The sequence below is a fragment of the Nilaparvata lugens genome, chromosome 13 (assembly GCF_014356525.2).
Source record: "Nilaparvata lugens isolate BPH chromosome 13, ASM1435652v1, whole genome shotgun sequence".
In the NCBI taxonomy this organism is placed as follows: domain Eukaryota; kingdom Metazoa; phylum Arthropoda; class Insecta; order Hemiptera; family Delphacidae; genus Nilaparvata; species Nilaparvata lugens.
In genome coordinates, this window is record NC_052516.1 from 5,953,418 (window position 1) to 5,969,132 (window position 15,715).

Here is a 15,715-nt window from a genome sequence, read left to right on the forward strand (position 1 = left end):
TGTTGTTAATTAAAAACCGAATGATATGAGTGTTGGAAATTCCTTCCAAGATATTTGAGACATGATGAGAGATTTTCGTGATTATAAATACTGAATAGATAACCCGATCCAGGTCTTATCAGACCTATCATCCTGTTGTTATTACTTTTAAAATAACTTTAAACCTAGGTTACTTGACAAACTCTAGTATTCTCCCCACTCTTTCGAACAATGTTTACAGAATCAAAACTCTCATTGGGTTCAGTTAATCCAGCAAGAAGAAAGGTATTCTATACTATATAAGTTAGCATAGTTACAATAAAACCAATCATTTCCACTTAGAAGTCACGGAATTGTTCATATTCTTGATAATATCAGTAACATAGTAACTACAGCAAACCATCTCAATAAACATTGTAAATCATTGCTCAATCATCGAAATGTGACTCATATAACCATTATTTTCAAACTTTGTTGTATACATTGGAAAAATAAAAGTTTTGGGCTCATGTTTGTTGATATTTTTTTGTTGGTTACCATATCAAATGTTATTTATTCATTCATTTTATTGCGTCTATTTATCTATTCATTTATAATTTTTACAAAGTATCACTGACCGGGAGAGAAAAACTAAGGATACTCCTTGTACTATTTCTCTCCCGAATTTAGATAACATTTAAAAGTCCGAATTAGGGTTATGGTTTAAATTTTTTTAAATTTAGTCCATTTTCACTAAAAACAACGAAAACTAAGAATTTCGACAGTTAAAAACACGTATATATATAATTATATAATGCAAGTATTATGTATTTATGCCCAGTTGCACAAGAGCCTGTTAAATTTAAATAATGCCTCAATGCCACGGGATCTGATCAGAGAAGGCTCTTTCGAAAATAAGGCTTTTCTGATCGGTTCTTATCTCCTGGAGATTAACCACAATTAAAATTCAACAGGCTTTTGTGCAACTTGTACATAATCCAATGAGTGTATAAATGAATTGGAGTGATTGCAAGAAAATGATAAGGCTAGGCACACACCTGTGTTAGTCAAGACAAGACACAATCAGTCATAATACTTCACATAGCTGCTTGTGATGCAACTCACACTGATTAGTCATTGCAATTAGACATGTCTTCATGAGCAGCTATGTGGAGTAGCCTATTGTGACTAAACGTGACTAGTCTTGTCTTAACTAACCAGTGTACATCCAGCCTTAGGTGATAAATGAATTTTAGTGATTGCAAGAAAATGATAAGGCTAGGTGCACACTAGTTAGTCAAGACAAGACAAGACACGATCAGTCACAATACTTGGCATAGCTGCTTATGATGCAATCCACACTGATTAATCATTGCAATATTAGACAAGTCTTTATAAGCATCTATGTGAAGTAATTATTTATTTAATCATTCAAAATTAAACAACTTACAGAAAAGTACCACAGGCTACGCCCAAAAATGGTTATAATTCTAATTTATACAACAGTCAAAATGTAGCTAGGTTATGTGTCTTAACATTCTTCAATTACACAATCAATTTACAATTCAGTGTGTTTATAAATAAGAAAAAGAATTGTGACTAAACGTGACTAGTCTTGTCTTGACTAACCGGTGCATGCCCAGCCTTAGAGATCTGACATTTCTCATCTTCCACCAACATTTTCAATGAACTCAGAGGAAACAATCTCGATGTTACAGAAATCGTTCACAAAATTATTGACAAATAAAATCAGTGATCAACTATGATGATTATCATGGACTTATTAGTAAATCGAAGGCATTGTAGACCGGTGGGGGAGGTGATGTGTAGCCACCAGCGTAGTGGCAAGTGATGGCCACATAGTGGCATGTAGTGGCCACAGGCTGGCAGGTAGTGGCCACAAAGTGGCATGAAGTGGCCACAAAGTGGCAAGTATTGGCGATGAAGCAGCAAGTAGCGGCCATGAACTGGCATGCAATGATGTTGATGACAAGGTGGCAAGTGACGACCACAGAGTGGCAACTAGTGGCCACAAAGTGGCAAGTAGTGGACACAAGGTGGCCAGTAGCAGCAACAGAGTGGCGCTGCCTGGCGACTGGAGTGTCGCGCTACTCGCGCAGATGTCTTTCGCTGGTGGAGGGGGTGATGGTTGCGGTGTTGCTGCAAAAATAAATAGAATGGATTAATATAATCACAATAATTATTCGTTGTTGATTATCAATCTTGTTTTCACTAGAATTATTACTATTGTATTCTTATGAATAACTTCAAAGTGGAAAAACTTGAGAATGAGGCTTGAGATTGTGCAACACCAGCACGAAATGCGTCGCCACACCAAAGAATGTGAGTGTTTTTTCACTTCAAAGCTATATAAGAATACAATAATTATTGTTCACAATTCTAATTCAAACTTATATATTTGCCTTGAGAATTATTACACTCAGATCATTAGAAATGAGTTATAGGAATATCATCATTAGCTGCACAACTTGAAATAAACAGATTGAACTGGAAAAACCATGTGGAACGAATGCCAGATAATAGGATACCAAAGGCTGTCATGAAATATAGACCCTACGGTAGAAGTGATATTGGCAGACCTCTGTTAAAGATGGTAAAATAAAAAGTTATATTCTTTGAAACCGGAACAATTATATTCTCAATAACAATATGACACTACCTTCAAAGAACAACTTGTGCACCAGCAGTAGATTCAAACAACTGAGATGAACATGTCAAAAGGGAAAGAAAAATTGTGCTTATCATGAACAACTAAACTCAATTAAACTTCAGAAAACTATAGTGAGGTCCACGTTATAATGGCAATGGAGGAAGTCTGGAGAAGAACGTTTTCGATCCTCTGTCTTGTCAATGCCTTCTACAGACGGTAGCTGATGAAGGTTTATTTATATAATACTGGTAGTTCTGTGAACAGTAGACCTCACGCAGTATTCTCATCCACAAGTACCTGATTGAAACTATAGACCTCATGGAAATACAGCAATAGACTGGCTTCTCAACACATCTGTGTAATCACTTGTCAGCTGATTTATGATGAATAATTCTATAGTCTGATTTTTACTCTAATATTGGCGTATAAAGGAGGCTCCTTTATCCATTTATATTATCCTTGGAATGCAAAATTTCCAAAAACCTTGTATATACGCCGACGCGCAATTAAAAAAGGAATATACCTGTCAAATTTCATGAAAATCTATTACCGCGTTTCGCCGTAAATGCGCAAAATATAAACATTCAAACATCTAAAGATTTAAACAGTAAGAGACATGCCAAACCATCGACTTAAATCTTAGACTTCACTTCGCTCGGTCAATTAACTGTTCATTCTCGTTTGAAATAATTAATTATATTTTATTAAGCAAGAAGTTATATTTTTCAATAATTTCATAATGAATTTACATAATTAGGATGAAACATTTTGTTGATTAATTATTAATTCTACATTGATAAAAGACGATCTGGCAACAGAGCAAAGCGAGAAAGAGATAGCGCTATCCGCTTTGTTGATTGATAGACAAGGATAGCAATACTATTGCTAATAAAACACTGCCATTATAACGTGGACCTCACTATAAGTAGACTATATTGAGTGTATCATCAAAATACTAAATTTTTCTCATTTCTGATCAGCTGTGGACAACATTGATCAACTTTTATTATTGGGAACATTATATCATAGAGAAACAATAACATAAGTAGATATCTCATGGTATAGGGCGTTTATGTCGCAACTTTTACTGTTATCTCAAGCTGATAGTCCATGTAGTTCTTTCCCTTGAAGCTTCATGACGCTGGTAGTCTCTCATACTGTGCTGTTCAAACACTCTTACCCGGTAAAAACAGTAAAAATCGACAGTAATCGGCTTGAGATAACAGTAAAAGTTGCGACATCAACGCCCTATACCATGGGATATCTACTTATGCTAATGTTTCTCTATGATTAAATGATGTGTAATAAATCCAGTTAAATGTTTCTCAAGAGCTATATTATCATGGAAGTTGATCATGACCCATGTTCCATGATCCATAAGCTTTATAATGGGAAAAGATCATTCATCCAATGCCCATAATCCTCTCTTTCCATGGATGATGATCCTTGTAAAGATTCCCATAATTCTCCAACGATCCGGGGAAGCTTAGTTGATAAACAATCGCCGAACTTCGCATCTTATCAACTTTTCTCGGGCGGCAATTCAATGTTCACCCTTTGTTAGATAATAGGACAAGTTGGCCCTTTAGATCACCCGCACAAAGAACAAAGAGCGAGAATGGCGCTGGAACAAAGAACGAAGTGAGAACTGCAGAGAGAGAGAGAAAGAGAGTGATTGATGAGAGATATTGAGGCGTTGAGAGAGCGAGAGAGACAGAGTGGTTGATGGAGAGATATTAAGAGCGTGGAGAAAGCGAGAAAGCGAGAGAGACAGAGTGAGAGTGGTTGATGAAGAGATATTGAGAGGATAGATAAAGATAGAGAGTGAATGAGATGGAGAGAAATTGAGTGGGTGGAGAGAGAGTGAGAGAGAAGAAGTGCTACGCAAAGTTTGAATATTTATCACTGGAATAGTGGGCTTTTGTTAGCGCCTTTTAACATCAGCCAATCAGGGCCCATCTCTAGCATTAATGGTTGGACTTTGCAGGGAAAGTGCTAGTTAAGACTTGGCCCAAGAGTCTTCAGTCTCAGACTCTTGAGTAGTATTTATTGAGTCTTAGACTCCTGTATACCGAAGCTCAGATTATACTGAACGGGTAATAATTTTGAATGTGTCTAAGAAATCAAGGTGAAGCTACTTTCCTACTAGCTTACAGATGGTAGAGGCAGATTCTATTTTCGTTTTTCGTACAACGAATTATACTAATATTATCATTAGTGTTTCAGAAATAATAGAAATACAACTTCATTTCACTTCAGTACATTGTTCTATAGTTCACCTTTCTCTTTTCTTTATTGACCGGGTAGGAATACCTTGAGAAAAATATAAGTAGAAGAAACAAAGTTTTTCTCCTTGAGAAAGGAGAGAGATAATAGACTTACGATTATCTACAGATTAACTTTATATTGTCACGATGTATTTCGTGGTAGAAGCAGATTCTATTTTCGTTTTACGTTCTACGAATTATACTGATATTATCATTAGTGTTCCAGGAATCATAGGAATACAATTTCATTTCACTTTAGTACATTGTTCTATTGTAGTTGTTTCTCTTTTCTCTAATGACCGGGTAGGAATACCTTGAGAAAAAGGATGAGTAGGAGAAACAAAGTCTTTCTCCTTGAGGAAGGAGAGAGATGATAGACTTACGATTATCTACAGATTAACTTTATATTGTCACTACGTATTCTGTGACTAATGAGGGAAATTGATTTTAGAGCTAGTTTTGTCGACGCTCGGTAATCTTTTTACAAGATCTCATTGGGCCCGTTCCGTGTACATGGAATGTGGTAAATTGTCCGATTCACAATTTACCAAGTAAAAAGTTCCGCATTCCATGGGAGGAATTTTGACAGATTCTGTTCCAGAAACCTGTTCCAGTTCCAAAATCCTGCCCCACAGTCGAAGTGTGGTAGATTGTCCGACCTGGTGCAGTTCCAACAGGTTCCAACTATCTGAGCTCTCATTGGTCGAATATTGTAGTCTGCTTGCTTCTCCGCACATGCGCTGATAGTTTGTTCCCAATAGCGTAGCATAGAATACATTACCAACAATATGATGTTTGATAACCATTCATTAAATGAATTTTTCTTGATAGAAAATTTGAGAGTAAATGAATAAAATAATTTACACTTTTCCAGACGGTAGGTTTGTAAAACAGCCTTTCTTCATTCACGCAGCTGATAAACGACGAAATAGTTATTTGTATATCTAGAGTGAAGAATACAACTTTTTCTCCCTGTGGGAAAAAGTTTGAAGCCCGAGGCGAAGCCGAGGGCAACTATTTTCCTGAGGGAGAAAAAGTATTTTTCGCTCGTGATGTACACAACATTTTTCCTCCATCTACATTTTTTCATAGAAACTGCAAATAAAATCATTTTAATAACTTACGTATTGGTGACAATGTTTCCTAACAACATAACCTACAATCTAAAATCTAAAAACCGGTCGGCTGATTGGCACTGCCGATTGCGCTATCTATCAACAAAAGTTGTAACAATTATATCAGCTGAGCGGCTACCAAAAATGGCTGACTCCAGATCACGCGTTTCAGATTTGAATTGCAGTTTGCAGATCAAAAATATTTGTTGGCTGGTATTTTGAATAGAATAAAATATTTTAAAAATTGTAAGAATTTTTATTGTCTACTTATATTAAGAATATAATATCATACAAACATATATTTCATGAGTTGATCAAATTCCTTGTTGTGGTATTGAATTCAGTTGACTCAATGACTGACACTTCTATTAAGCTTTCTCATCTGAGATTAGACCTTCTAACCTATTACAATGTGAGTTTTTGAAATAGAGATGCTCCCATGTTATTTAAATGGAGCCACTTTCACTCCTATTGAATTCAGTTGACTCAATGACTGACACTTCTATTAAGCTTTCTCATCTGAGATTAGACCTTCTAACCTATTACAATGTGAGTTTTTGAAATAGAGATGCTTCCCATGTTATTTAAATGGAGCCACTTTCACTCCCTAGGGAGTTTTTCTGTTTTTTACTACCGAGATCGAAAAAGTGACACTTTAGTATTATGTTTCAGGGAGTAAAGTAAGTACTTGAGACAGTAAGTGGAGGAAAAAAGATGATGAAGAAGGAGAAGGAGACAGGAAAAGAAGAAGAAGGGGAAGAAGAAGAATAATGAAAGGAGCGGTATGTGTGGTAGAAGGCGAGCATATTATCATTAAGAAGGTGGAAGACAAGATGGTGGTTGGTGGTCGAGGGAGGGGGGAATGAGAAATGGGTATTAACACACGAAGAGTGCTCTTTAATTACTCAACCAATGTGTGCCATTCGTTTGCTCTTAATTGACGTGCAATGGAGGTAGAACAGAGAGGGTGGAAAGCGAGAGGAAATGATGGAGAGGAAGGAATGGAAGTGTGAGAAAGAGGGTGGAAAGCAAGAGAAAGTGAGGAGGAAAACGGTTGAACGAGTGAGAAAGAGGTTGGAAAGCGAGAGGCGATGAGGAGGGAGATGAAATAGAGGTGGAAGAAATGGGGTGGGGAAAGAGAAAGAGGAGTGAATGAGTGAGAAAGAGGGTTGAAACAGAGAGAAAACGAAAAGGGGAAGGTTGAGAATAAGATTGTTGTAAGAGGGAAGTAGTATAGTAGTCTAGGCCATACGTTGACTTGGTTTTATTTACGGTATTCCTTCTCCAGCACTCCTCTACGTAAGGTTTTCCTACTTATTCTCTCTTTCTCTCCTCCTTCTACTCTCCTTTTCCTTTCTCTGAAAAGGACTTTGTTTCTCCTTACTCATTATATACTTCACAATTTAAAAAATAATTTTTGTGTGTTTTGGATGGTCAACAGAGTGTGTAATTGAAGAATTTTGAAGTGACATAACCTAGCTACATTTGGACTATTGTATAAATTATAATTGAAACAGTTATGGGCGTAATAGTCTAAGCTCAAAAAAAGGTAAAGAGGAAAAAGTTCACACTCAACCCTAAAGCTGCTGCAAAAGTTGTTGGGAAATTCGTAAAAGTGTGAAATTATACATAAACTTGAAGAGAATTCAATGCTCTATAAGCTGATAATCAGCATGGACTCTTCCCGTCGATTTTTAAAACGATATAGGAGAAAAATTAGAAAAAAATGGTTTTAATCGTGTTTTTTCAAAAATGTCACACCTTCAAGAGCGGATATCTTGAGTTGTAGAATAAATATTGAAGGAAATTATGTAAGCTTTAATTTGTTATATGACAGTCAAGTCCTTAGGATACATAGTTTTTGATTTTTATGCGAGAAACCAAAAAAAAATAGTACCTTTAAACCACCCCACACCCTTAGCACAGGTGGTAGGGGTGGGGACTTTTGAGATGTCCACCTCTCAACTACCCTAAACAGAACTGCGGTGACAAAAATTTTCTTCCCAACTTTTCCCTCTATAACGTTTCCTTGACTGGACTATAAGCCTGTGGTTATTTTCTGTGAGCTGTGTAATCCAATTTTTAATCTTTTTGTGTAGTTGAGAAGTTGATATTGTGGTAATTATTCATATTGAATGAAAATTATTGATTTATAAATCAGTGGTTTTTTGTCAATTTCTTAGTCTTTTTTCATTCAATTTTTAATCTATGAATCATGAAAGTTATGAATACATACATGTGCTGGACAGCAACTGAGGCAAATACTTCTTCCAGAAAGCGCACTGCTTGAGACGGGGTCCCCGTCCCGTGGCCGTTGAGTTGACGTCCAGTGTGAGGAACTCCCTGCCGTACGCCGTGTGCACCGGCCAGTAGGTCGCCGTCCACGTCCCGTCCTCGGACACTGACGGGTTCCTGAAGGTCAAAATAATGTCTTAAAGTTACAGAGGTTCACAAGTAAAAGCATGGTGACGCGGCAACAAGACAGAATTGGTTTCTAGAAAAGACAAATCTTTATTCATTTATCGAATGAGTACATTATCAAAAAAAACATGGTTTTTAGTAATTATCCGCCATTTTTTCGGCCATCTCGAATTGAATTTTATTCAATTTCTTATTGTCGGGTCCTCATGGTATAAGGACCTTAAGTTTAAAATTTCAAGTCAATCGGTTAATTAGTAATGGAGTTATCGTGTTCACACACATACACACATACACACATACATACACACACACACACACATACACACACACACACACACACATACACACATACACACATACACACACACATACACACATACACACATACACACACAGACCAACACTCAAAAATCATGTTTTTGTACTCAGGGGACCTTGAAACGTATAGAAAACTTGAAATTGGGGTACCTTAATTTTTTTGGAAAGCAATACTTTCCTTACCTATGGAAGTAGGGCAAGGAAGGTAATAATAGGGAGAGGAGAAATAAGGTAACCTTGTTCTATTTCTCTCCCAAATTTATATAACATATAGTCCGCAATAGTGCAGTTTTTCACAAAATTATCAGTCCTTGAGTATTTCACAAAGTAGATTTTCAAATTTAGATGCTTCAAAACTAAACATAGAAGAAATATTTCACATTATTATCACTGAAATAGGTAATATTCACATATTAACAATATAAATTTTGAAGGATTACCGAATAAAAAACTCAAGTGTTTCAGCTTAATACTTTAAATCAAGGGAGAATAAACTAGTAGTTCTGTGAACAGTATTCTCATCCACAAGTACCTGATTGGAGCTATAGACCTTTTAGAAATACAGCAATAGACTGGCTTCTCCACACATCTGTGTCAGCTGATTCATGATAAATAATTCTATAGTCTAATTTTTACTCTAAAATTGGCGTATGAAGGAGGCTCCTTTTTCCTTTCATATTATCCTTGAAATGCAAAATTTCCAAAAACCTTGTATATCCGTCGACGCGCAATTAAAACAGTAACATAACTGTCAAATTTCATGAAAATCTATTACCTCGTTTCGCCGTAAATGCGCAACATAAAAACATATAAACATTTAAACATTAAGAGAAATGCCAAACCGTCGACTTGAATCTTAGACCTCACTTCGCTCGGTCAATTAACAATATAATTTTGAAGAATTACGGAATAAAAAACTAAAGTGTTCCAGCTAAATACTTTAAATCAAGGGAGAATAAATTACTAATCAAAGCTGGAGAAGATATTAGTAGGGCATGAATCGGCTGGAAAGGATAAGAAAAGCTGTTGAAGAAACAACAGAAGTTACTGAGGATTTGCCAAAAGTAGCTGAGTCAACACGTGAACAACAGTAGCCTTCCTTAATCTGATATGTAAATACAAGCTTAATTTGGGGAGTTTTGAAGATGAATTTTATAGGTCAGTAGAGGCAGCTTCACCTCTCTCAACATTCCAGGTTAGTTTGTACCAAGGAGACTATAATCACAGAAAGAAGAAGGAAGAAATTCTTTGTTCCTCCCTTTCGTTATTTTGTTCTTTCCTTTGTATTATAATGATATAGAATATACCTTCACCATTCTAGATTTTATGCGTCAATGTAATGTTCCTCTATTTTTCCATTCTCTGATTATCTTCACTTTTTTGGCTCTCATTTCCCTGATAAATACTGAGATTATATCACCACTACTTATCAATCATTCTTCATCATTTCCTACATGATCTATCTATTTATTTGTTACAAACAGAAACATAATTTCAATATCATCATTTCAATATGCCTCAAATTAAAGTATTGTTATTCAAATTACATTCAATCGTCAGTCTGACCAATAATATTATTTATACTTGGTATTCAATAGTGGTTCTTCATACTGTCATGTATTGAAATTCACTATGTAGGCTAGAATAAAGAGCTTACATGAATCAAATCACTTTTATTGTCAGAAACACTTTCACATGTAGAAACAATTTTCAAACAAAAATTTACACCAATCAACATGTCTAAAGTCATAAAATACTCATACAGGTAAGTATTGAAGGCGTGCTACTTAACAAAAATATTGTATTGAGGCTATACTAAAAATTCCTCAACTGAATAGAGGCATTTTTGTAGAAGAATGGCTTTGATAGATCTTTCAAATTCTTTGATTCCTAGATGACTAGTCTCTAGAGGAAGTTTATTAAACAGTTTTATAGAACTAAATTGCCAGTTTTTCTGAGTGCCAGTATAACAGTGTAAATCTACTCTCACGTCCTCCCTGTGTCTAGTAGAATAATAATTATGTACATCACTATTTATAACATATTTGCCCACATTCTTCCTCATGTAAATCAAACACACATAGACATATACCTAGTGATGGAAGAGTCAACACACCTAATCCTTGAAAGAGAGGTTTACAACTTGATGGTGCATGGCAAATAATTCTAAGAGCTTTTTTTTGTAATTTAAAGAGTGTAACCGCCGTAGAGAAATTTCCTCATAGCTGGACACCATAAGCCAAGTGACTAAATAATTATGTGCGCATAATAGACACTCATTAATACATAATGTTCGACAATATTGCTTAGTCTTCGCAAAAGAAAAATATCCCTTTACTGAGCTTACCAGATGTATAATCTATGTAATAAATCTGGATGGATAAATCTATGATGAATGATGGATAATCTATCATAAATAATGAACACTCATCTAATCTAATCTAATCTAATCTCTATGACTCTCTTTCTCTCTCTTTTTCTTCTCTCAGTCAATCATGGCTGTTAGTTAGCGTCAGCTAACTACGAAAGTATACAACCCAATTAGCAAATTTCTCCATTTTTTTCCCGTTTATTGTCTGCAAAAGTCGGTTGATTCAAATTATTTGCCGTTGAAACTTCCAACAAACTTTGAATAACCTGGCTGTCATTGTAACATACATTATATAAAGAAATCTAATGGTGCGTACAGATATACGCGCCGCGAACATGAGCAATTCAATTTCAATCAGCTGACTATATCTGTATTTTTACAGAAACGGTAAGATACGGATATAAAAAGCTTGGCATCAGCTGATTAAAAGTGAATTGCTCATGTTCGCGGCGTGTAAATCTGTACGCACCTTTATATAATCTGTTTCATGATCAAGTGCTGAAGGGGAGGATATCCTCGATACATTTACTGAGAATGGACATCTTAAGGTCCAAACTTCACCGTTTCATGTGGAAACATACAGTAATACCTCAATATTCGCATATTTCATCATATTTCTCTGCTCAATATTATTGTAGAACTGTTCAGTCTCTATATGATACATTATGTTATTTAAGGCTCAACTCACACTCACGCGACTCAGGTCGAGAAGAGACTCGACTCTAGTAGAGAGCATGTGTTTTCAAATGGTGACGTCGCGGAGACTAGAATCGACTGGTCTGAGTGTCACCATTTGGAAACACATGCTCTCCACTAGAGTCGAGTCTCTTCTCGAACTGAGTCGCCTAAGTGTGAGTTGAACCTTACTCTATCAGGTGATTATTTTTAACGCTTGAACGTAAGTTGAATTTTAAAGTATAAAATGCAACATCTAAAGGTCCAAACTTAATTTTATATTATAAAATTCATCAGCTGTTCTTAGTGAGAATTTATGTGTATTTTTGGCTTCAAAATTCATAAAATAACTTAATTAAAACAATGTGCAGTGATAATTGAGTGTAATATTTAACTATAATTTGGTGTTTTAATTTTTCTAAATTTAAAATTTGCATCTCGTATTTATTTTTGGACGAAAGTTGAGCTTGAACTTCTTACAGAAGAAACATAACCTATTTTTTGGACATGTAATCAAAATTTGGGAATGGAATAGTTTTGGGCCAAGCCTGTTGTTCCTTCCCAATCATATTTATATGATTTGTTATTGTATCCACGTATAAATAAATAAATAAACTTACGTTCAAGCTTTGAAAATAATTACCAGTCAGAGTAAGTACTTTATTATTGTTTAACACATGATTAAAGAAATCTGAATCTGAATCTCTCTGTCTCTTTCTCCCTCTCACACTCTCTCCTTCTTCTCTTTCTTCTCCACTCCCTCACTCCCTCCTCATCTCTTTTTTCACCCTTTATTCACCCTCTTCATTGCCCTCTTCGTGTACTTTCAAAAGTTCAACTTTCTGCTGCGAACCAAAGCGTACCCTACAAGTGCTCCATTAAACTTTTCCACTCTTCTTCAACCCGTGTCAGCATTGGTTAAATGGGAGACATTGATGTCAACTCATCAGGAATTCTGACAGTTCAACATGGAATCAGTCTTGGCTGTTAGTTAGCATCAGCTAACTAGAAAAGTATACAACCTAATTAGCAAATTTTTCCAATTTTTCCCCGCATTTTGATTGTCTACAAAAGTCGGCTGATTTCAATTATTTGCTGTTCAAACTTTTAACAAACTTTGAATAACCTGGCAGTCATTTTGCATATTTTACAATATATATTTATTATATACTTCAAGTTATATACATAACAGTATATGATCTGTAGTGAGGTCCATGTTATAATGGCAGTGAAGAAAGATAGAAGAGCGACGTTGCCGATCCTCTTGTCTTGTCAATGCCTTCTATAGATGGTAGCTGATAAAATAAATAAATACATGGACAATAATCCCAAAGGTTACAAAAACCTGTTTGGGCAGAAAAAAAACTACTTAAAATGAAAAAGAAGTGTTACAGTTTACAAAGCAAATTAAGAAAGAGTAGAAAAAACTAAAAATACAAGAATAAAGGAAAAAGAACTTCAGTATCAGTTTAACATTATTAAAATACTAACAATATTACACTATGAACAATAACATTACAAACTTAAACAAAAAAAAAAAGGTTTATAAAGGTTTATTGATGTAACTAGCCGTCAGGTTCGCTTCGCTCGCCATATCCGTCTAGCAAGGGGGCTTTGCCCCCTGGACCCCCGACTGGATCGTCCAAAAATTAGATCGGCGGGCACGCTTCGCTCGCCTGCATTCTGCATTTGAGCATGCCTCATTCCATCAGGAAGTCAAAGTACTGAGAAAACGCAGAAAAGCTGAGAAAAACGCTGATTTTGAGTGTATCTTGGATGAAATATTAAAGTCACCACATTACAAAAATTTTAGACCCTAGCTAAACCTCTGTTCAAAATTTGAACATTTTCTGTCAATTACTTGATGAAAGAACTGAGAAAACGCAAAACACCGCTAATTTTGGGCGTATCTTTGGCGTTATTGCAAATTTCAACACAACATTATCACACCCCAGCCTAGCTTCTGTACTAAATTTGAACATTTTCTGTTCATTTGTTCTCGATAAAGCTGAGAAAGCGCAAAAAAATCGCTGGAAAAACGCAGATTTTGGGTGTATCTTCAACGTTATTGCAAATTCATTTCAACACAACATTATTTCACCCCTAGCTGAGCTTCTGTACTAAATTTGAAAAAGTTTTGTTCATTTGTTCTCGATAAGTCTGAGAAAAAGCAAAAAAAAAACGCTAATTTTGGGCGTATCTTTGACGCTATTGCAAATTCCTCCTAATACAACATTATTACACCCTAGCTTAGCTTCTGTACTAAATTTGAACATTTTCTGTTCATTTGTTCTCGATAAAGCTGAGAAAAAGCAAAAACAAACGCTAATTTTGGGCGTATCTTTGACGCTATTGCAAATTCCTTCTAACACAACATTATTACACCCTAGCTTAGCTTCTGTACTAAATTTGAACATTTTCTGTTCATTTATTCTCGATAAAGCTGAGAAAACGCTAAAAAAGGCAGATTTTGGGCGTATCTTTGGAAATTTTTCCAATATTATTCCATTCTTAGTGCGCCTCTAAAGGGCCAACTGAACATACCTACCAAATTTGAACGTTTTTGGTCCGGTAGATTTTTAGTTCTGCGAGTGAGTGAGTGAGTCAGTCAGTCAGTCAGTAAGTGAGTGTCATTTCGCTTCTATATATAGCCTAGATATTAACTGTTCATTCTCGTTCAAAATAGTCTCATATTTCATCAAGCATGAAATTATATTTTTCAATAACTCCATAATGAATTTTCATGATTGAGATGAAATAATTCGTTAATCAATTATCAATTCTACATTGTTAAAGGACGATCTGGCAACAGAGCAAAGCGAGATAGAGATCGCGCTATCCGCTATGTTGAATGATAGACAAGGATAGCAATACTATTGCTAATCAAACACTGCCATTATCACGTGAGCCTCACTATAATGTTGCTTGCTTTATTTGCAGCAAATTCACTCGAAATATATCTACGAGGTACTTCAAGTGACTTCAACAACTTCTATTAAAGTTTGAAGTTTTCAAGAAAGTTGCACAGGTTTCAGCCGTGGGATCTACTTCAAAATATCAGAATTGGTTGAATGGTAAGCAGAATATTAATGATTCACACTTATAAGGCATGCTGACATTTTGAATTGAGTCTCCGACTTGGAAAACTTTTAGTAATTAAATGGGAGAGAAATTGAGTGATAACGCCTGGGGATGCAAAACCGCTGAGTAATTATAATAATTGTTCCAAGTTATCCGAGCCCCATTATTTTTATAATTCCGTGTTATTTGAATGATAATTATGGTGATGAATTCGTCATTATCATCATCTTCATCATTATCATCTCACTCTTGCTTTCTGGGTATCATCTCAGCTTTGTTGTACTAAGTTTGAGAACTTTCAGTTTGATTCCTGAATGATGGAGAAGTCATTTATCACTTTGGAATTCTGAATGAAAAAGACTAAGAAATTGTCAAAAAACCACTGATTTATTGATAATTAGAAAGACCGGTTTCGGTTATTACACCATTGTTTATCAGAGATTGACAATGGTGTAATAACCGAAACCGGTCTTTCTAATTATCAATAAATCAGTGGTTTTTTGACAATTTCTTAGTCTTTTTCATTCAATATGAATAATTACCGCAATATCAACTTCTCAACTACACAAAAACTTTGGAATTTGTTTGTATTTTGATAGCTTGACAGTTTTTATCAAGGCTTGTTTTCACAAAAAGTTGTAAGCCTCTATAATGTTGTCATTTTTCTATTGATGTAATATTTTAATGAATGTCCTTATTTGTAATGTGTTTTCTTGTGTGGTATTTTCTGGAAAATGATCTATTTCGTGGAAATATGGATAAGATATTGTCAGTTTCACATGTTATTGTAATTTATCTCAAACTATACCAGTTTAAATACTCAGGGCATCAGAAGGGT

General features: G+C 35.3%; 1 protein-coding gene across 3 annotated transcripts in view; it reads right to left on the reverse strand.

Annotated features, from left to right (window-relative positions):
- Positions 1-1,479: 1,479 nt before the first annotated feature.
- Positions 1,480-15,715, reverse strand: part of LOC111060337 (acetylcholinesterase) — a 517,878-nt gene continuing 503,642 nt past the window's right edge. For 2 of the 3 annotated variants that reach the window (XM_039439675.1, XM_039439674.1), the window contains 2 exons: positions 8,248-8,423; positions 1,480-2,118 (listed from right to left, as the gene is read on the reverse strand). In XM_039439675.1, the coding sequence (XP_039295609.1) occupies positions 1,742-2,118; positions 8,248-8,423 (553 nt within the window). In that variant the 3' untranslated portion in view covers positions 1,480-1,741. The remainder of the gene's footprint in view (positions 2,119-8,247; positions 8,424-15,715) is intronic. The other variant, XM_039439673.1, reaches the window with a different exon arrangement.